The following is a 22,681-nucleotide window of genomic DNA, read 5'->3' on the forward strand; positions in this document are numbered from 1 at the left end:
TAAAAGAAAAGTTTGAGAGCGTGGTGGTTAGAAAATGATAATACTGTCAGGTGTTTTGAGGTAAATCAATGCTGGATAAGGAACCACAGTAATTCATAAGAGACAGAAGTGTCAAAAGAAATAAACATGGAAATGTATCCAGCAGATACTACTGTCTAGACTGTGGGGTTTGGCTCTAATTACCAGTGTTTTCTCTTCCATAATCTCTTGTTTGATTATGGGACAACTCATTTCCTTTCACACATGAAAAATAGATTTTTTTTCCATACAGTTTTACGTGTTCATTTTGGTTTGATATAAAAAGTAAATAGCAAACAAAATGTCAGCATGAAAGCAAGGCCCAGTGGAAATAACCCTGGGTGTATATAATGAGGATGGCAAAAAATCCACCGGAAACTGCACAGACTGGGTATACCTTAGTGCTCATTATATCTTTTGGCAGCTATGTTAGCATAGGAGTTAGGTGGCCTGAGGCTTGGGGATTTTTCTTTTTTTTTCCTTTCCTCTCCTCATCTTCTGACCTTTGTTCCATGGAAGAAAACAATCAAGTTTGCAGACGGAGGCTGAATATGCTGAGGGAAAGCACTAAAAAGCCCAGGTACTTTACCAGTTGCTACATGGGCTTGTCTTTTAATCTCAGGTAAGGTATGAGTAAAGAAAAATTTGCAATAACAAAAAAAGGTGTCGTTAAACCCAGGGGATGACATAGTCATCAGCTGGTTGGATCACCAGAGCAGAGCCAAGCTTTGCCTAATTCTGTCTACTGCCTCCCTCCTCCGTGCAGGAAAAGCAGTAAAGCCCATTAACTGCATCTGGTCTTCTGCGTCTGCAGCTCAGAAGCAGGCAGGGAGCACAGTGGCACACAGCAGGTAAAGCTCTGGCACACATCTGGAAGGTTTGCCTCCTCTGCAGTAATATCTCATTGTGTATTCCATAGCTTTGTTTGTGTATGAAGTGGAAACTTAGTAATACAAGAGCTCTACAGCCTCCTGTTATTAAATATTTCCCTTGGGTGGAGGAAAGGGACTCCTGTTTTGCATAAGAATTATGAGATGGACTATTAGCTCTGCTGTAAATTAAAAAGAAATTGCTTTTCCTGTCTAGTTTAATAAATCTCAGGTCAAAAACCCCAAATCTGCAGGCATTACATGGAAATCACATTTGCCTAAAATTTCCCTGGAAATAATTCTTCCCACTTAAGAGTGAATGAAGAACAAAAACAAACAAAAAAAATTACCTTACTCCTTAGACAGCCTGAGAGATATTTTGGTGGTTTTAGGGCTATCATAATTACATCCATAGTGAGCAACTGAATTTAAACAAAGGGAACAAATGTTTCACTGATTTTGCATGCATGAGATAGAAGGATTAATATTTATTAGTAATTTTTTTCCTCTTTTTTTTTTTTTTTCAGTCCCTTACTTTAAATATGAAGTGGCAAGCTCTTTATCATACACTCTTACAGCATACACTCCTAGGTAATGAACAATACCAAGCCAAATAGCTACGGAGCTACTGCTTGAACACGCTCCTGAAAGGAATGACATCCCACTTCTCCATCACATTACAGCACCTCAGGCTACAGAGCAGAACAAAAGCCTTCTCTCTCTCCTTGCAGACTTGGCTGAGCTGCTGAGGGCTGCTCACCTTTTCCCTGTGGGATAAAACCTGGAGCAGGAGCTGCCATCCCAGGCGCAGTAGGGGTCTCGGGCCAGGCAGCAGTCAGCGCAGGCAGAGCCGTAGATGTGGCAGCGGTGCAGGGACACCTGGGTCACCCCTTCGTCCGAGCTCACGTACAGCTGTTGCTGGAGAAGGAAATGGAAAGATTTTATTCAGATCTGGAGGGTCTTCACCTGAGACTCGGCTAACACGTCTAAAAACCTCTCAAGTAATTTTGGAATTAACTCAAAACCAAGAGGGGAGCCACTAATATAGATAAAGCCAAGATCAACAGACATCTCCCAGGTGAACAGGCCTATAATATTTCCACCTTCCTGTTAGAAAACACTTAGAAACACTGGGGAATGAGTCATTGTTCTGTTTTGGAGCAGACAATCCGAGTTAATATTGCTCAGATTTGAGAATTTGGTTCTTATTCAGTGAGGATTATTGGCTCAAGCCTTTGGGCTAAGTATTTTCTCTATATATAGTCACTTTAATAAATATTATGCAGAGTTCCTAGTTGGATTCCTCAGTGCACAGATTTCCAAGACATAAAACCTAGAGATTATGCTGAGGCTTAGGGCCAGATTCTGATACCTTTATATACCTGGAAAAATAAGCCAAAAGAACTTTCATAATAAATGAGAGCTTTTTGCAGAAGTTCAAAGTGAATAGGTCATCATCAAAATTCGGGCCAAAGTGACTGTTTTACTAAGAAATAATTCATCCACTGTTTCAATTCTTAAAATACAAATTAAATAAATCTGGGCTAAAATGACTGTTTTACTCAGAAACAATCAGTTGATCAATTCTTAAAATATAAATTAATATTGAACAAAAGCCTTGAAACTCCCTTAATCTCTTTGTCATAAAGTTTTAAATTAAACTGAATTCAATTTAATTAATAATGTTTACTTATTAGTAGTTTTGTAAAATATTGGGAAACTTGTTGCTTGCAAAATCATGGAATATATATTTTTCGTTTAGGTGTCTAATATTTCAGCAGAAATCCTCTCAGCTATTTTCACCTTTTTTATTGCTATTGTTTACTACTAATAAACAAATATGAACAACTCCACCATGGACCCAACAGACCAGATAATGCCTATTTGTACTGGTCAGACTTTCACAGGAAAATTTCTATTTAAGATTTACAGAATTTTTTTCTGTAAATTTTTTTTTTATTTGTTTTTCTTTAATTGTCCAAGAAAACAACAAAAAATTTGACACTTTCAGTGAATTAGAAATGATTAGATGAATACAATTTTTTTTTTCTCTTAGTTGTTCTGAGGCATAAAAACAGCTCATGCAAACTTCAGTCAAGTTTCTTCATATTCATTATGGAAAATCTCCTGCCTATATTTAGTATGCTGCACAACATTTGGTATTCTAACATTTTTAAGTCAATTTGCTTCTCAGTTAATAAGCACTAAGTAAGCATTCCTTTTTCCCTTTACCTTTTTAGATGAAATCTTCATTGTTGTTATAGGAGAGTTACTCTGAAAGACAAAATTCCAAACCACATTTACAAGAACTCTCTTGTTAATACTGTCCTAAAATTAAAATTTAAAATTCAAGTAAACCTAAGTCATGTCTAAGAAAACCATAACATTTCATATCTTGGAAAGGCATCACTCACTCCTATTAATTTCTTGCTATTGTCAGAACTAAACCAATGACACACATACAATTAGTTTCTCAGAAAAAATGTACTGGCTAAGCTCAACCACTTTATTATTACTCATGTATATCAACAAGTTTTTGTACACCTCTAATTAATTTCCATCTGTGTTACCTCAGCAAGATAGGAACATTGTGTTTTGAAGCCATTACTCTCACTTTGTAATAAAAAACAGTGTTTGCTGCATGATCTGAATATGTCATTTTTCTCCTACACTTTATCTATATTGCATATAGTTTGGTTACCATCCAACATGTCTGCTCACATTATCAACTAGAATATTAAAAATGGCATATATTGAATGTTTCTTTCCCAGAGACAGTACTGTATACTACTGTGTGTCATCACTGCAGTCTATTATTGTCTGTGTCCAAACCAAATATTAATGAGATGGAAAAGGGAATTATCACAATCATTGCCTTAAGCAAATGCATCAATTCATTATTCTCATCCAAACAAATGATAAAATTGATAGTAATAAAAATGTTCAGCAATGTTTTAAGGTTTAGCATTTGCTCAGTCACAAAGGAAAGCCATAAGAGTGGGCAAGGATTAATTGCAGTGGACTAGAGGCACAGCAGGGAGTCCAGGACTAAAAAATCTGGCTGCGAAACATGTGAATTGGCAAAGGTTTGAAGGAGTTTAGAGCTGCTGTAGTATCTCATGAACTATCCAGAGAGTCAAGGTCAAACGCAACATTGGATTTGATGCCATGTTCTCTTTTCGTTGTTCATACTCTGGGAAAGAATCAGCATTTTGCTAAGTCTTGATATTTAATAGCACACAGCCAGTCTCCTTCCTGGATGGAGTCATCAAAATACTGCCATGCTGCCTGCACAGACTGCAATGGTAGAGGTAGGGATATCATGATTTTTAGGGTTCAGGATAAAAAAAGCCTGTGCACAAAGGTCCAGAAACTATGTTTAGGTTGAGGATTCCTCTCAGCCCACCTATCTTCTTTCTGTAGTAGTTTGTTTCAGTAAATGGAATTAGCAATACCTGGATGAAGGGTAGTCTTCAGGTAATATTACTCACATACAGAATTTTTAAAGGGAAGTCTTGAAGAAAAGCCTAATTATGCCTTTATGAGGGTTAACACAGAGTGTATTTTTTTTTTCAAGAAATTGTTAATGCTGCCTGCCTAGAGATAAGTCCTTAAATTTTCCTTTTTGTATCCTCTCAATGAAACAGAAAAAAGCCCTTGACAAAATCACTAAATTCATAGATTCATCCTGACATTTGCCCCAAGACTATTGGTTTTAAAGAATAGCCCAGTCAAAAATGGAAAAGGGATTTTTCAACATAAGGGCAAACATTTTCTTTAGGTTATTACAAGCTGCTACACACCAGAGTGACTGACAGAGGCTATTCCCTTACTTCTTGCTGTAATTGTTTGTGTTTCTTCTCAGCTTATGTTGTGTTAAGCTTGTAGCTTTTTTGACTCCAGAGGCATGTGCCTTTGAAGAACTGGAGTTGAGCAAAAACAACACTAGTTTGCTTCCATTCTGCAGCTCAGAATCAGCAAGATTATCAGATAATTGAAGTAGTACAAAAAGCTTAGATTCCATCTGTAAATAACGACAGTCTCAATACATGATGCCAAGGATGAAAGTTGCCTTCTGGCAGTCACTATAACATGACCTTGTAAAAATGTGATTACCAAAACCCTTCTAGCCAGTACAACAACATAAAAAAACCCTAACTTAAATATAGGGGGGAAAAAAAGGGATTTAAGCTAGCGACAGCCTTCATAATAGCAGACATTTTATATTCCTCTTTGGGTGGGTAGCAAGCTGAGAGTATGCACGTTTACTTGCTCTTTCATCAAGTCACAGTTGCCCTTGCCAAAGTCTCTTAGAACAGAGCGTTTGTCAGAACAAACACATTGGAAGAGTAGAAGTAGGAGTAAGCCAAACCTGAAAAACTTCCAGCTCTTCTAAAATGAGTTCTCCACTTGCAGAGAAGTTGGTGGGTAGCACAACAACTTTTTGTACAGTTCCTTGATCTGGAAAAGATGAGAAAAAAATGACACTGTGTGGCAAACAGAGAGAAAAAGAAAAAAGTTGATGAACCATTATCAATTATGAAAAGAAACCATCAGAGTAAGCATTATGACATAGAGAAAGGTAAGAAATGTTCAGGAATTTCTAGGATTTGGGGTCAGAAAGAAATGTGAGATGATTCCTTATATTGGAATACTATGTATAGTAGTAGTCTCATAAATGAACACAGATAAGCAAGGGTAAGGTAGGAGTTATTACCATTACTGTTACCATTCTACCCAGAAGGATCAATCAAAATCAGTATTTTCCACACTGGTTGTTGCACAGACATTGAGACAGAGGCAGTATCTATCCTAATGATCTTAAAGTAAAACCACAGCAGTACAAACAGGTAAAAGGGAGCTACTGCAAGATTTAATATATATTCATATTGCTTAATTAAACATAATCACAACTGACGATATGAAAGGTAAATGTTCCAAAAAATAACTCTATCTACACCTAAATAAAGTAAGATGAAAGCTTTTTTTTTATTTTTTTATTTTTTTTTATGGAAAGTCAAACAATAATCAAGTACATTACATATTGGTAGGAGTTAATGTTTTAGTACATAAGGAAAAAAGGGAAAGCAAGGTGAAGATATTGTAGCTATTCTACCATGGCTAGCCTCTCAAAATATAGTTCCAAGCCTTCCAAATCCACTCAGATGAAAGGAATAAGAAATAAGGAATAAGTAAGAAGGATGGGGAAATGGCAGTGTTTTTGCAGAGGGTGTGTGATGAGTGAAACCAAAGGGATATTTGTGATTAGTTTCTTAAATTTGTTAGGTGGGAAGAACATATGAGATGGAGGGGCCCATCTGTGAAGGCTCTTAAAGGCTAAGACGGCCACTGAAGTATGTCTGATGTGTCAGAAAAGACAGGCTGTTGGAGAATCACATGGACAAGCATTTTTACTTGGAAGAAGCACAGCACACAGAATTCCTCTTGCCTGAAAGGGCTGGAAATTAATCTGAGTAGAATAAGTTTATTTGCTCAATATTGATGCTGAGGAATGAGACCACATGGTGTAGATTCTGTTCAGCCTTCAGAAGTTTTATGAGCAACATAGAGTTGTGCAGTTGGTAAAACATTAGTATAGTGCAATGTAGGTAACCACCTATGTGCATTTTTATGAATTTGTGACTGAGGAAAGGAAATCTCAGCTTCCTGTTTGGCAATTCATGATGTAGACAACGTAAACTGAAAATGGGCAATTTTGCTTTTAAGGTCAGTGACTAAATTCCATAGCTGGAGCTGCAGGGCAAGTTGGTTACAGTAAATTATTTACATCTTCTTATTTCCCTTGAGGAAGTTAGCAAATAACATAATTTATTTAAGAAAAATAAGGTTTAAAGCCATAATATTGATATGTAATGAGCTGACCACACACAGAGAGCACACTGGAGTATTTTATCTTTTAAAAATAAATGGAAAAGAAAAATTGAAAGCTGACAAGACTTAAAAATGTGTAGCTACCAATTGTACATGCTCAAGGCACATTAGGCATGAATTTTTCATGGGAATTTTCTGTGGAGAACATTTATCCTCATTATGCAATGGCACGATAAACCAGTTCCTTCTGAAGAAACTCTACTGAAACTAAATCCTGTGATAGCACAGCTGTGGTCTAGACTAGGTGCCAATATTAGCAAAGGTATGAGAACCTGAGAGAGATTTACTAACTGCCAGGACCCACCGAAGCTTTAAACTGCTGCAGATGCATCCCTTGTTGGAGCTAAGAAGCATGTGTGTGTGCATGTGTACTTCTGATCCTTCTAAAGGAAATAAACCACTCCCAAATATATACAGCTGTTCTGCCAATGACCAGGCCCAACAAAAATGATAGCACCAGCAGGAAGATGAACCAAGACACAGACTGTATTGTAGACAAGAAGGACATTGCATGAATGATCGCGGGGGGTACAAACAGATCAATCAGCTGGTACATAATTGACACCACCCCCAACAATCCCACAAGAGACACGACTCGGCCCACAACAGGTGGTACAAACAGAGACCCGAGGTTGCCCCCAGTTGGCATGGGAAACAGCCAGACCAGCAAGCTGAACACATAAGAGAAAGGTGCCCACATGGCGACTCTCACCCGATCAGCCCGTGTTCGCAAAGGTCTAAACAGACTGGGTCCCAGCTCCAGGGAGAGTCAGGAGGTCTGCCCTGAACCAGGAAGCGCCGTGGAGTGCACTCCACAGACAGACACTCCTGACTCCCTGCAAGTGGTCCCAGCTTTTATCCCCAAGCAGACACCTGACCTTTGTCAACTCCATGCGTGAACCCTGGGGCTCATTTCCCTTCTGGCTCTCCCTGCAGGGCCCGCCGCACCCTGGGGGGAAGCTATAAGGCAAACTCACCACCTCTGTATGAAGGGCTGTGGGAATCATGCATATGTCAACCTTAATTCAGGGCACGGGGTTCAGACCCCAGCATTTCAACACCTTAAGTCCAGTCTGCCTCTTTGCATCCTTTTATCAATGTCCTCTCTCTAACATTAATCTACACAATACATGTATCAGAAGTGCAGGAATAAGTTTCAGCCTTTTGTATTTTTTTTCAGCTGCCTGTGAAGTGTCAGCTACCTGTAACCCTGACACACAGGGCACCAAGCATGTTGACAGTGACCTTACCTGCAAAGGAATGTGAGACTGCTGAGCCTCTGAAGAACCAGTTTATTTCAATGAACCATTAGCACATGCCACACATTTCAAATTCCTAAATTGTCTTCAGTCCTCCAACACTGCCCCAGACTGAAATCAGAAACTTAGGGGAGATTTTATCCTGAGTATTGGCACAGAAAATACTGATAATGCCTGACGCCAAGTCCTTGTGTCCTAATAACCTTTTCTATTTGAAGAGTAGGTTCCTATCTACTTTTTTTTTGGTCACACCCCAGAAAAATACACAGAGTTAAGGACTGTTTACCTCGGTATTCATTTCCTTTGACTCAATATTTTATCAGTCACTTTGCCTCAGTATTGTACCATGAGGGACAGATACTTGCAGAAAGGAATGCTCTGCTGTTTTAAGGGAAACTTAATACAGCATTTAAAATAAATATTCATGTTAGGGAAAGTACGCAATAGAAAGCTCTTCATTAAATAAAATCATTTAAAGAAAGGGATTCCAATTGTCTACATATATTATATATAAATACTTCCAACTAAACATGGCTAACAGGTTGAAACCCTCCACCACTTCTAAAAATAGTTTTTCTCCTGTTTTTCAGCCTTTTCCTTAATAAATGAAAGCAGATATTTGTGCCCTCAAACCATGTCTTATTCTTTTCTCAGTAGTACCGATGTCTTCACTATAAGCACAGTAACTGACAAATTACTTATATGTGTTCATGACAGAAAGCTTATGGTACATTTAAGTTTTGTTGAAAATCTTATTTGCTTATTTCCATTAATAGCAAGGCAGCAAACTAAATTCCTTGGTCAGAAGGAAGGTTGGAAAGGATGCAGCACTGCGCTCTGCAGGAGATACATGTTTTAAAAAAACTTCAAAGTGAACAGGGCAGTTTCTTTTGCTGTTTCCTTGTTACTTCCAAAAATCCACTTGAAAACAATTCTACAGTATTATGATTTCATATAGTCCTGAAAAAAGCTATTGTGTCTCCAGAATATCAGTCCACCACTAGAATGCAGAAGTGAAGAGGCACACTGACGCTCATCCCTTCCCTGGCTTTTCTCTAGGAGCTGTTTGCTGCCCAGCAGTCAGTGAGTCGAGGGCAAATGGACAAATGAGAAAGAATCTCCCTCAAGCTGACAGCAAGTCAAGAGCAATTCATAATGGTTTTCTTTTTCAAACTTGCTTGAAGGACTGTAGGTCTCCCAGCCTGACACGGAAGACAATGTTACTGAACTTGTGTTCCCTCTGAGAGGACTGACAAACAGGGAACAGCAAGGGAGGAGAGTGCTAACATCCTACAGTCTAAAAAATTATGTACAGTGTGTCCAGAGTGGGAAATAATGGAGAAGGAAGGCAGTCCAACAAACGGCCCACGGAAGGAAGAAGATGAGACAAATTAATAATAACAACAAAAATTTTAAAAAAATATAAAAAATTCCTTAAAGGCAGGGCGTGATTCTGGACCAGCTAAGCTTCATTGATACCAGTTGGACCATGCCTGATTACACTAATTCCTGCTCTGGCTGACCACGGGCAATGGAAAAGGCAAAGCTTAGTGAACAGCAATGAACAATACACTGCTGTTTGGCAGAATCTGGAAGTCTGAGTTGAAAGTTTGTTCTCTGAATTTTGCTTATCTTTTCTTTCTCCAGCCCTAAGTGAACACTGCAGTTATCAGTGTTGTGAGCCTCAAAGAGAGTCAGGACCCGTCTACCCCTGAGCCACATCACACGTAGCAAAACAACAAAAAAAACCCTTTGACTTTTCCACATAACAAAAAAACCCAAAAAAAACTGCAATGGACACCAACTGCTACTCACTCTGGCAGGAGTTTCACAGAGAGCCTTCCTGCAGTAAACCCTGTCCCTGACGTGCCTGATATTGCTGCAGACCCTCTGAAAACTTTTCCCCATGTTGCACTTGTTAGCCCTAATGGCAGCTTGATTAGTTGTGGTCTCTAATCTGAGGTGAACCTGATGCAAACAAATAATACAACAAAGAAAAAGGAAAGCAAGATGTTCACAGAATGTTTAAAATCTCTGTTTGAGAAAATGTTGAAGCTCAGCAGAAAACCTGAGATGGTGGCAGTTTATCAGCCAGGGCTGAATCAAGTCTCCATGCTCTCTGCTGTCCTTAGGTGTCTTCTGTAAGTCAGAGCTCCCATCACAGCCACCCAACCTCTCTGCACTTTAGTTCACTGATCTGCCAAATGGGTGTAATTTTTTTCCAGTTTCTAGAATTGCTGTGAAAATTTGTAAAATTCAAGCTGCATCAAGGACAAAAAGACAGATACAAATGTCTAATGAGCTCACACTTGAGAGCAAAACTCTCACATAGCCCCAGACTGGTTAAACTTTTGGGACACACTATGAGCTTGTTTGAAAAATAAGTGAACAGGGGAAATGAAACATATGGAGGAACACTCTCTAGACTTACATAACTTCTTAAAAGGCTGTGAAAAATCTTTGGATGAGCTGGTCAATAAAAGGTTTTCAATGACTCAGGCACTATGACCAAGAGGAAAAAGAAAACTGTCTGCTGCCTGTTGTGCCACTGTTGTGCAACATCATCTTCCCAAGCTCAGAGTCACGAAGCTGCAGCCAGCAAATCTATGGGAAGCAAGCTTGCTCTTCTGACCAGATTATCTCTCTCTGTTAGAATCTGTAGCTCATTACATGACTTCGGCTATTGCATTACTAGAGGCTACTGTTGTCAGCAAGGGTAAGTTTTCCAAAAAGACAGCCATCATGTAACACCATGAAAATAAGTATTACAACCTTATGTTCTGGACACACTGTATCCAAACTTTGAAAACAAGCGTTGCATCAGAGAAGAAAAGATAATAAGAAACATCAAGCAACCTCATGTCACATTAGATACATGTGGCCCACATTAACCATCTGAATAAGCCACACTGAAGTCTGAAATGCCTTTTCATGACAGAAACTTAGATCTCTTTCCACAAAAACATCCTATCTTGATACCACGAATCTGAAAAAAAAATCCTATTGGTGCCCATGGCTGTTTAGTGTACCCAAGTTTGACCCAGGCATTTAGATATTTTTGTAACAAGAGCAATAAAAAACCCCATGCTTAAATCTTTTGGTTGTGCAATCTGTGTGTACTTTGACCAAAGGCTTTCATACTGTAAACAGTAGGTGGCATGCTTAAAAAATAAATATTAATCTCAGGAAAATGTTTTCATGCTGTGTTACTGCTGTTCTTAAAATTCAGATGGAAAACAATCTAGCAAAGGATAAATAGAAAATATTGAAGGCTCCTGTTCTTTAGATACAACAGAAATGAGTAAAGTAATTACAGTAAAACTGTAGGGTGACTCAGCAACTTCGGGGCTGAGCCCTAACCTACCACAGAAATGGGATAATCGAAGCTGAACTCCAATCCCAAATTCCTGAACTGAATATGTTATTACTCATTGCATAAGGAAAAAGTACCATCAGCATCACCCTCGTCAAATATGCAAATGAGTCATTACATTCTACCCAAGTAAACTACCCTTGGGCTTTGTCTTTGAGTAGTCACGGTATACAGCACTCCTTCTTGCAGCACTGCTCTCTACCACTAAAGATTTGCTCCTTACTCTGAATCAACTCATTTCAGAGGGAGGTGAAGAGATCCCTTTGGGTGGATTTAAGAAAATTTGCAAGTTTTGTTAAGTGCTTTGGGAATCTTCACGTTTAAAAGCACAGGGAAAACAGGAGATTGTTATCATTTGAAAAGCGGGTGGAATGTTTCAAAAATAATGTCAGCCCCAAGGATTTATTTTTTTAGCTATGTGGCAAGTGATGGAGGAAGGCAAGGTATTAACTCTGGGCAGAGAGCAGCCCCTGTGAGCTCAGCACTTTTGTCTGGGGGTGCAAAGGAAATACTACATTTATCTCACATTAATGTGAAAAAATGACACAGCTGCCTATACGCTCCCATGCCATGGCTACATGATGAAAACCACTGGGGTTCTTGGAGCTTTATACTTCTGTTATTCTTCACTTGCATTCAGGAACTGATTTATTACTGAGGCTGCAGAGGAGGAAGAGAGGAAAAGCTAAATATTTTGTGTGCTCTGCATCTGGCAAGACATAAAACACTCCAATTTCAAGCATGAGACAGGTCACTGACAGTGACAGACATGGCTGGCAACATCTCAGTTCAGCAGCAGTAACTCATCAGCTGAGCTGAGCGTAATTGTCGCCAGGTGTCAGGTCCCATTGTCTCTTGCTGTGGGGCTCCAGGCTCCCAAGGAAATTATCACATGAAATTCTTCTATACAATATGGGTTCTACATTTGCTGGGACATATTGACACCAAAGAAAATTCCCTCTGCATTCCTTTTGACAGTTAATATCTCTATCAAATCCTCCTGAGTCTCACAGCAAGCAGAGAATAAAGAAAACAAGTTTCTCCTCTCAGTGGCTGAAACTTCATCACCTTTATTTGAAAGGACTGAGACAAGTAGCAACTTACATTGCATGAATTTCTTCTGAGGAACACCTTGGAAGCTATTAATGTCATGTGGCCTACTCAGGAAGAATAATGCCTCCCCTCCAACTAACTAGAAACCAGACAATGATTCTTGTCTCCAGTGTAATGCAGAGAATAAAACAACGAATATAAATTATCAAGAGCTGTAGTTTAGGTATTTGATCCATAATGGATCCTGTGCTGACACACAAAAGAAGCTTCATAAAACAAAAGAACAAGCTGAGGTACCTTAATGCTTTTAATGAATCACAGGTGTATTAACCACTACATTAACAATTCCGTATTGGTTGGAAATGTCTATGTCTTTATTTTTTCACTAATCTTAGTAGAATTTGCCCCAAATGAACATTAGATCTTTAGGGAGCATTTCCTTCCCTTTGGTTCCGCTATATAAAAAAAAAAAAAAAGCCTAAAATATTAATTTGAAAGATCTGTACAAGCCTACCAAGCTACGTCTCTGGCTAAACATAGTGATTTGGCAAAGAAGAAAGCTAACAGAAAAATAAAACTTCTTTACTAGTGTTCTTGTGGAATTATACCACAGTAGTAGGGACAGTGTCTACTAACATTTCTGATATTTTTATAGTAGTGTACAAAGACTTTAATTCTGTAGCAAAGGAGAAAAATGACCCTAAAGGGTCCTAAAGTCAAGAACCGCAGCTGCATTAATTAAACTAAAAAGAAAATGGGGTTACACGTCAGGGAAGGGGGTGGGGGAAACTCACCTCAAGAAGAAAGCCCTGTCCTAATTAGCTTAATTTGGTAGTTTCCAATGGCCCTACAAGTAGGATCAAAGAGATCTTCAAAAACACCTTAAAACTCATTTATGAACCAAAAAACCAACCAACCAACCAACCAAACCAAAAAAGACCTAGACCAAAACCTGTTGTAATTCTTCTTATTGTTTTATTTAAAATCACAATATCTAATGTAATTCCAGAGCTGCTTCTACCTCGCCTATGCCTTACAGTATACTAAGCATTCACAGTACAGTAGATGGTGACCTGGTAAAGGTTTGACAAAAGAACATGAGTGAAGTATTTCCATTTTCCTATTTCCTTTCATTGAACCACACAAGTCTGTAGGCTGGGGGGGGGTCTCTCTAGAAGTCATCTGGTCCAGTCTGCCACTCAAAGCAGGTTCAATTAGAGCAGGCTGCTCAGGGCTGTGCTGGGTTGAGTTTTGAATCCCTTGTGTCTCTGAGGACTGAGAATTCAGAACCTCTGTGGGCCCTTGTTCCAATATTTGATCACATTGATGGTGAAAATCTTTTCCTTTGTATCTAATTGCAATGTCCCGTGTTGCAGCTTGTGTCAAGTCCCTCTCACCCTGACACCAAACACCTTAAGAAGAGTCCAGGTCTATTTTTTATCCCGTTAGGTAGTTGTGTCACTAGATAGCTGTCAACAGCAGTAAGGTCTCCTGAGCTTTCTATGAACAAGCCAAATTTTCTCAGACTCTTCTCAAACATCACACGCTACAGTTCCTCAACTTAACTTGTTCTGTTAAGTCAATGTTTTCCTTGTACTGGGTAGCACACAACTAGACACAGTATTCCTGACTGGAGGAGAATACAGGGGAAGAATCCCTTCTAGCAACCTGCTGGCTGGATACTCTTCTGCTAATGAAGCATGGTGTGCAGTTGGCCTCCTCTGGCACAATGGTGCTCTGCTGATTTTGATAGTAGGGGAGGTTTTTCTAGTAAGAGTGAAAAGAGTTCCTTTTAATCCTGCCCCTACAGAAGCCTGACATTCCTGAGAGATTTCTTTAGCTCCAGCTTCCTAAAACCATTACACAGGATGGTTATTCCCAGCCCCATGTGAGTTTGTTGGCAAACACGCTTATTCTACAAGCAGAAAACAACCAGGACCACAATAATATGTGAACCATAAAAGCAATGCAAGCCATCTTTGTAATTATTTTCTGATGTTCAGGGATATACTTGTTCTCCTGGAGTTCTTTCCCTTTGTTCTACTTGAAACCATCTGTAGTAAAAAAGATTAGCCTCTGTGCCTATCAGTTTATAATGCCCTGTTAAGCCAGTGGGAGTTTCAGATGTAAATGAATCCGAGAGTCTAGACAGAGTTCCACTCTGCTTGTCTGCTTCAATCAGAAAAGTGCAATTCATATCTGAATATTTAAAAAAATTAAAATTGATCAGTATGAGAATCACTTGACCTGTTCCCTACAGACTTCAGAAGCATAACACCAGATTCAAATTTGATGTAACTAAAAACAAAATGTAGGTTATATTAGACAGAAAGTATTTTAGAATATTTGTATCAAATTCTCTGTGATCACTACTGCTAGGACTCCAACCATTTGTTTCTTTTTCTCTCCTAAGCACTTTCATAGTTTTCCTTTTTGTTTTTCTGTGGAGTTGTTATTTCTGCCTTTGTAACAACCTGATCAGAACATGTTTTTCTTCAGAAGTAACTTACACAGCATACATTAACTAATGATATCGAGAGTATCCAAAACAATACGAAGCCAGATTTTGGTATTTTTATTTATGTTAGCATCAAATTCTAATGTGGAATCATGTTGCAGACAAACCATACTGAAGAGAAGCATTCTTATTTAGGTTAAATACAATATACACTAGTGTTGATTTCTGTCTCAGGTAAAATTCATATTAATATATTGTATCTCTCGCACATAATTAACATCTGTAGTAAACATAGAAATGCACAGAAAGTAGAAAGAACCTAATTTATGAATTTCTACAGACATTTTTTTGATCACAAACACATTTAAATAACCATTTCTGAAAGCTATAAGTTGTACACATGGGAGCTGACGCAAATTATAATGCAATGGAGGGAAGCCACTGTTGGTAAGCTCATCTCACCTGTTCCGAGGAACAAGACGTGATATCTTCCATCAGCAGCATTCACTCGATCCACAGCAATCTTTGTATACTTGTAGTCAGCTCCTATCCGTATGATTAATGGCCTCTTGTGTATTGGGTAAATGGGATTAAACATCAAAGGGTGATTTCTGATGAAGGTCACAACATCATCTGGAAACTCTTTGGTTGTCCGCATATTAGGTGTGAAGGCTCCTCCTGGACACTGTAGGGAACATGCACAGTAATGCTTAACAATACTCAGTATCTTTCAGAGAGATTTCATCTCCAAATCACTTACCAATATTGACAGATAGCTGACAAAGTAAACTCCCGAAAGAGCACTTCAGCCTCTGACTGACGGTAATTATGTTCCAGTAATGGGAATGAAGTGCTTGAATAGCTACACTTTGAACTCCCATCAATTCCAATAAAGCAAACACAAACATACTTTTGCACTTTCAAAACCTAGCTTGATGGCAAAGATCCATACTTCTGGACCTATTTCTACATTTTTTAATGCTTCTAAGCTGCCTGGTGGAAAAAAAAAAAAAAAAAAAAAAAAAAAAAAAAAATCCAAGCATGTATGGGAAGGTACCAAGCTTTTGCAGATGGATTGTTATAGAATTAGTTCTAAGGCAAAAGGAAAAATCTGACACTGAACTCTAATTTGGTCAATAACTCTCTAGTCATTACATTGATTATGAGATGGAGAAAGTGCCTGTGACTCATCTTCTTTTGAAAAAGCAATACGGAGTTGATGTGGGGGTCCCATGACAACTCATTTATATCTGAAAAGACCGGACATTCACAGGGTGTTGTCTATACCTTCCTCTATGCCTCAGAAATAACAGAGGTCTGTGAATACTCTGGATGTGTCTTTAAATGTAATCAAGAATCATCCAAATAATCAGCCCTGAAGCATCCTGGACCTTGTGAGGAAATAAAAGCAATCTTTTGTGTGTTTGCTAAAAGTGAAGCTAAAAGGAGCTGTGTCACTAACAGGTACAATGTTCTGGATGTACAGGTCCTAATTCACACGATTTTTTTTTTTTTCCAGTTATCTTTACCTCACTTCTTATTGCTGCTTCTGAGCTTTCATTACCAGATTTCAGATTTTACCCCCCACCCCTTACCAGATTTCTGAGCTGTGAACTCTCATTGGAGTATTGGAGCTATTCAGAAAGGTTTCAACACAGTATTTTTCCAATTGGAAAATATTGATTTGTTCAATATGAAGCATCTCATGGAAGCTTGCTTATTTTGATGAGGACCATTCTTACGTCTACGATGGAATTTCTGGTCAAAACCACAGACACAAAAACAGCTAGTAGCTTTGGGAAAGATTTACCTCACCTAACTTCTACTGTCTCAAAGTCATGCATTTATTCTTAATTAGCCATCTAGGTTTCCTCTGTAGTCAGTAATTCAGGCTAGATGCCCTGCATTTAGACGGCTAAAATTACACAAAATGAATCATACTCTGGGAGTGTAGGAAACTCACTGGGGATATATGACTCATGTGTACAACCTACCTGATGTGAGCAAATGTTAGAATCTGTGTCTTCACCTCCCAGGGGATTCCTCTAACCACCTGATAGGAGTGCCCATCCTACCCTTGCTGCTAAAAGCTGTTCCATCTTGTGCACCTAATAAACTATTCATTAGGCAATACCAGGAACCAAATAGAGATGGGACTGCAGCCTAATCCCAGCCTTTAGAATCATCTTCTGGCTTAGTTAGGATTTAATTATTCATAGAGAGTAGAGCAGTTCTGGTGGGAGCTTTTCTATAAAAGAAACTTCTTTGGCATCAGTTACCTTAAGGAAGAACAGGAACGCAGATCAGATATGGGTCTCCCTTCTCATCTGACATCCTTGACAATTGATTCTTCTGGACTCTGATTTATTCTAAAGGTTTTGGCTTGGTTCTCTTTAGAAATGACACTGCATGCTAGCCCTCTAAGACTGCTCATAAAGTTGAATTCTTATTATCGTCTTTGCTCTGCTCCTTTCCTCTGTGGCACTTGCATCCACAGTCTTCCAGGAAATGTATGTATCTATCTGCTAAGATTAGCAACAAATGCTGAGAAAAGAACTGTGTTCATAAATCTGTGGGCTATTAGCAAGATTATTCTACTTGGTAGTGATCTGCCAAACCTCTGTTCCTCTCCAGAGGGATTCTGTTTCATAAGCAGTTCAAATTAAACTTTCTGCCTCACACAGCTCAGTTAAAAGAAGACTTTCTCTGATAGTTTCTGCCCTTCCATTCTTGACTTGGAGATCATAAGACCTTTGTCTGTGACTTCCTGCAAAAATGTCGATACGATGTTTCACCCCAGTATGACCCTAAAAACTTGTATGATATCATTGTTCTGAGCAAAGCCTTAACAAACATCTTTAATCAATTAATTATTTTGCTATCCCCCTTGTAAACCAAGGACAAGTAAAAGATGTTACCGAAGAACTCTATAAGCTTTCCCTTTCCTTTGGGGATTGAATGTGTAGCCTTCACACCTCATTCGAGTACTTGGCTACACAATACTTCTGTTCACAGTTGATCACCATGCAGTTAGATTGCAGAGAGAAACAGAATTCTTTACTTTACAGCATATTCCCCAATATGCTGTGGGTAAAAAACCTGTTTCTGTAAACTCTGAGAAATGGAAACTATCCTCAAACATCATTGAAGTTAGTAGCAAGCTGCCAGTTATATAATTTTTTCCCCTTTCTTTTTTCGTAAGTAAGTAGAGATTGTGGAAAAAGAAGGAATCATTGGTATTTAGTGAAGGGCAGCCAAAAGCTGTGAAGTTGATTATGGCCAAATTAACTTATTGCTTTATTTAATCCTACTGAGGCTATACCAAAGCCTTTTCATTGTTTACCCAGTCTACTGCAACACAATGAACACTCACTTCTGTCCAGAGGTTTAGTACTAGTATCTCTTTAGGCAACTGTAAAGTAGAATTTCCCATGTCACATAAAAAGGCATTCCTGTCTAGTCCAGCATCACAGAGGTTGCAAAAGTCCTGCGTTCCAGAGGAAAGAGGCTTATGCCCTATAGTCTGCAAGCACAGCTATTCAAAGTTAACCCTTTGAACATAAATTGTGAGCAGCAACAAAAATCCCCATGTCCCAGTTTTTATAGACGCTTTGACATAAGTGAAAAATAGTTAATGGTGTGTGCTTAGAAGTGGAACTTTTTTGCAATGAAATTAAAGCCAAAAAATTCCCAGATTAGAAAATATAAGTCACTTTAAGTCACTGTGTTGTGGCTGAATTGTGGGGAAGCACAGAAAAAACAGTAATCAGAAAACCAGCAAGGATCATTTTAAAAGCACCTCTTTTAGCTTTATTTTTTATGTGAGCTATGATCAAAGAATTTGTCCTCAAATTCAGAGCTTGTTGAGACACCTAAAACATGTAGATAACTTCTGTCACCACACTAAATCTAAATCTGAATTTTCTTTTCCCTCCTCATTTTGATGCCAAATTTCTTTAGGCCCATCTGGAATACCTCATAAGCCTCCATGAGTTGAACCAAGAATAATATGGCAGTGGTTGAGGAAACACACACAAATACAATATTCTGAAGCAGCAAGAAACGCTAAAATGTGACTAACCACAGGAGCATGAAACTTCCTGTTTAAATGGGCCATTTATTTTCTTTTTGGTAAAGTTTAAGCCTAAAGTTCCAGTGAACTCGTGAGATTAGAGCTGCATTAATTAAATGCAAACAACGAACAATGCTAGCATTAGACCTTAGTGGAATATCAGGTATTGATCAGCTAATTCTAGAGATCTTGGAACAGAAAGTCCTAAATCTTACATCCAGTAATAATTGCACTAAAATGTCATGAAGAACTGTGTTTACAGGGAGAGCTATTCCATGTATCTGAGCATTAGTGTATGAGAGAGAAAGAGAGGGAAAGAACAAGATCTACAGTACAAAGATGAATATGAATGAAAGAGCAATGTGGTAAAAGGTTCTTGCAGTGACTTGCAAAATTAAAATAAAAATTAATTTCCTGTGATAAATGGAAAAGCAACGAAGTATTAATCAAAAAAATTCATAACTACACAGCTGAGACAATTTATGATTCTGTGCATACTTATCTAATTCTGATACTTAAGAAATTGTAAGAATCCTTCATAGGAGTCAACAAAACTCCACACTACCATACTTCATTTAGCAAATATGAACTTAAAGAAGAGTCTAGAGAAACTTCATACATTATTCATTAAAGCTAGATATATTAGACTTCATACTTTTGCTAAATATAAATTAAGAATATTGCATGTAAATAAATAAATAATGACAAAAGTGCATCAACAGGAATTTTTATACACCATAAAGATGAAAAGGGAAAAAAAAAAACAAAAACAAAAAACAGAACAGTTACTCTAAAATCTTTCACAAGGCATCTTTGTAAAACTTTGAAACAAAGCTAGTGTTAATGGAGAATTTGTTGAAAGATTACTACTACCCTTGATACAGTGAAAGAAAGTCCTGAAAATTTTTCAAGGTGTACAAAAAGAATTCTTAACAAGGAGGACTACTATGAACTGATAGGCATGAAAATTCATCTATTTCTAGGTCTCTCTTGTAAGATTTAGTACCTGACAGGGTCTTAGACCTAGTCAGATGAAAAGTCCCAGAAGCCTTTTTCTCCTACTACATCTCCCAAGCATCCTAGTAGCTGCAAAACTTCAGAGTGTGATGGAAAATTCATACAGACTGAAGACATACAGACCTCTGTATCCAGACAGCAGAACACACAATGCTGCTGTTGTATGATTATTTATTTAGCTATCTTTTGCTCAGACGTACACACAAGATGTAAATGTATATGAAAACAAAATAACTACTGTCTAATGAAATAATTCTTACCACCCTTTCAGCAGAAACAGCAAGAGTGATTAACATTTTGCACGACTTCTTTCTAAATTTCCAGATATTATGTGATTTGTATGGCAAGCTGAGAAGCCAGTAAAATTGTTCTGAACTGCAACTAAGTGTCACAGTCACATATAGTCCATTCTCCTAGAATAAATATTTATTTACGTATTAAACAAAGACAAGAAACTGGCAAGTCTGCATAAACATCTTTTTACTTACTTACCGTGCCAGGTCGTGGGTACGGAATTCTGCCCTGATATGGAATCAGCTGGTGGTTTGGCCCTTCCTTGTGTGCAAACGGCCCGTTGAACACAGTCTGGATGTCAGACAGATGATACACACACACGGCTGAGCCTTTAAATATGGAGCTGGAAGACAGGAGGGAAAAGTACTGCAATTTACCAACTTTTGTATAGCTTTTCCATTATTTTGCATGGTCCAATGATGAAAGATACCTCTAAAATAATATAATTAAAACAAGTTAATGCTTCTATGGCATGGATTTAATAAATTTAAAATTAGCTAATCTGGCTCCCCAACAGACACCACTATTTCCTAAGACCTAGCACCTTTTTGAATATTGAACTGAAAAAAGAGGGAGGAAGGTACCACCCCACTGGTAGAACAAAAAAGTTTCCTAATGTTGAATATAAAACAAATATGATGTGGCCCTAGTTAAATTAATGGCAAATTACTGGCTTCACTGAGACAACAGATTCATAAACTTATTACTGCCAAGCTCAGCACAGGTTTCCAGAGCTCTTTACCAATATATTAACCACAAGACCTCCATGAGCCTCCTAAAATACTTGGCTAAAATATTAATCAAAACATCCAGTGCAATTACAGTTGCCTAGATTATAGCAGTTGCCAGCTTTTCTAAGCAAAATTAAGGGGACAGGTTGTAGCTGTAAAGAAATTATTCCTATACAGTATTCAAATCCACTCACAAAATTTGTCTTAGGAAGACCCTTTCAAGAGGGTTGAAGTTTGATGCTTCCTGAAGAGAACATTGGGGAGTCACCTATCAGCAGGGCATGCTTTTTCCACTGCTCTGGGTTCAGCAATAGTCTGAGATGGTCTCAAACAGAAAAAGCCCTAAAGCTCATGATGAAGAGCACTAGGATAAAGTTGACTACAGTGAACCAGCGCCTTCTTCTTTTCTGCCACTGCATTTAAGGTTTGAGATCTTTATCTTAATGAAGTGGAGACTCCAGACAGTCTAAAATCTGCCTGATGTTAATTGTAGGATGAAGGTAATCCAAGTAACTCTTTTTTCAGTTGAAGGAAAAAAAAAAACATTACACATAGTGTCTAAACAAGGCAAGTGCAATTCATATTGCTCAGCTGTACATGGATTAGTAGAAGGAACCTTTTAGGTAGATTATGGTATTTGTAGAAATATTAGTAGGTATTAATATTTTTTTAAAAAATGTATTTAGTATTTCCAGATGTTTTATGTTAGACTTAGAACAGATTATGCCACTAAAATAATTTGCTTCAGTATTACTTGGTTTCCCTCTGTATGGCTTAGATAAAACTACTAATAGTTATTATTTGCTGGGATGTTTCTCTCTTGCTACTATTATGAGTTGGAGGTCTACAGAGGTGAAGGTAAAGGAACTGTTAAGGAGTGAAAACCCTTATGATTCCTGTGTTTAACTAGGTAATACATTCAAGCTATAGCTGGACAAAGAGAAACAAAGCATCAACCATGTGGTTCTTGATAACAGCAATGCATGAGTGTAAAACTTTGATATATAGAGGGAAAATGGCTTGAGAGCCAGGAAAAAGTGGTTTTCTCTTTGTTGTCACCTTATATGGTCCTGTGATTCAAACCTCATTTCCAGTGCAGAAATACCAGGAGAATTAGGTAAAAGTGTTTCCAGTTCAGGCATGTGCATCCACAACCTAATCATAAATGTGGTTTTACTGCTAAACGTAACCTCAGCATTTTCTCTTTTGTGCAGTAGGAATCATAAAATGTAGACAGTACCAGATGTTTACAAGCTATAAGATTCTTTTTTTCCTAATTAAATAACATAAAATCATATTTTCCTGGCTGGTTCACATATTTGAGAAAACAGATCACTGGATCCACATGAAAAAAGACAAAAGTGTACCAGGAAAAAAATACTTTTTCATATAAGGATTTTGTTTTACTAGAAATTGCCATCAAAGGAATTATTAGTAATAAATTAAATAATTTGCTAAACTGATAAAATAATTAAATGAATTAACAAAAATAACCCCAAAAAATAAACCGACAAACCAACAGATAATCTCTTTGCAGGTTAGAATAGCTAAGTATAATATAGGCTAGCATATCAGAAATCAGGAAGCAGTAGCTATTTCTTTTCTGCATACTACAACCACATGGTGAGGGCAAGAGCAAAGGGAC

The 22,681-nt window shown here is 38.0% G+C and overlaps 1 protein-coding gene across 1 annotated transcript in view; it reads right to left on the reverse strand.

Annotated features, from left to right (window-relative positions):
* Nucleotides 1-1,637: 1,637 nt before the first annotated feature.
* Nucleotides 1,638-22,681, reverse strand: part of SEMA3C (sema domain, immunoglobulin domain (Ig), short basic domain, secreted, (semaphorin) 3C) — a 106,415-nt gene continuing 85,371 nt past the window's right edge. Inside the window, exons 10-14 of the mRNA XM_008945168.1 lie at nt 20,504-20,648; nt 15,385-15,607; nt 5,260-5,348; nt 3,120-3,161; nt 1,638-1,805 (exon numbers count right to left, since the gene is read on the reverse strand). Coding sequence (XP_008943416.1) covers nt 1,644-1,805; nt 3,120-3,161; nt 5,260-5,348; nt 15,385-15,607; nt 20,504-20,648 — 661 coding nt within the window. The 3' untranslated portion in view covers nt 1,638-1,643. The remainder of the gene's footprint in view (nt 1,806-3,119; nt 3,162-5,259; nt 5,349-15,384; nt 15,608-20,503; nt 20,649-22,681) is intronic.

This window comes from Merops nubicus, unplaced genomic scaffold (assembly GCF_000691845.1).
Source record: "Merops nubicus isolate BGI_N331 unplaced genomic scaffold, ASM69184v1 scaffold12778, whole genome shotgun sequence".
Classification (NCBI taxonomy): Eukaryota; Metazoa; Chordata; class Aves; order Coraciiformes; family Meropidae; genus Merops; species Merops nubicus.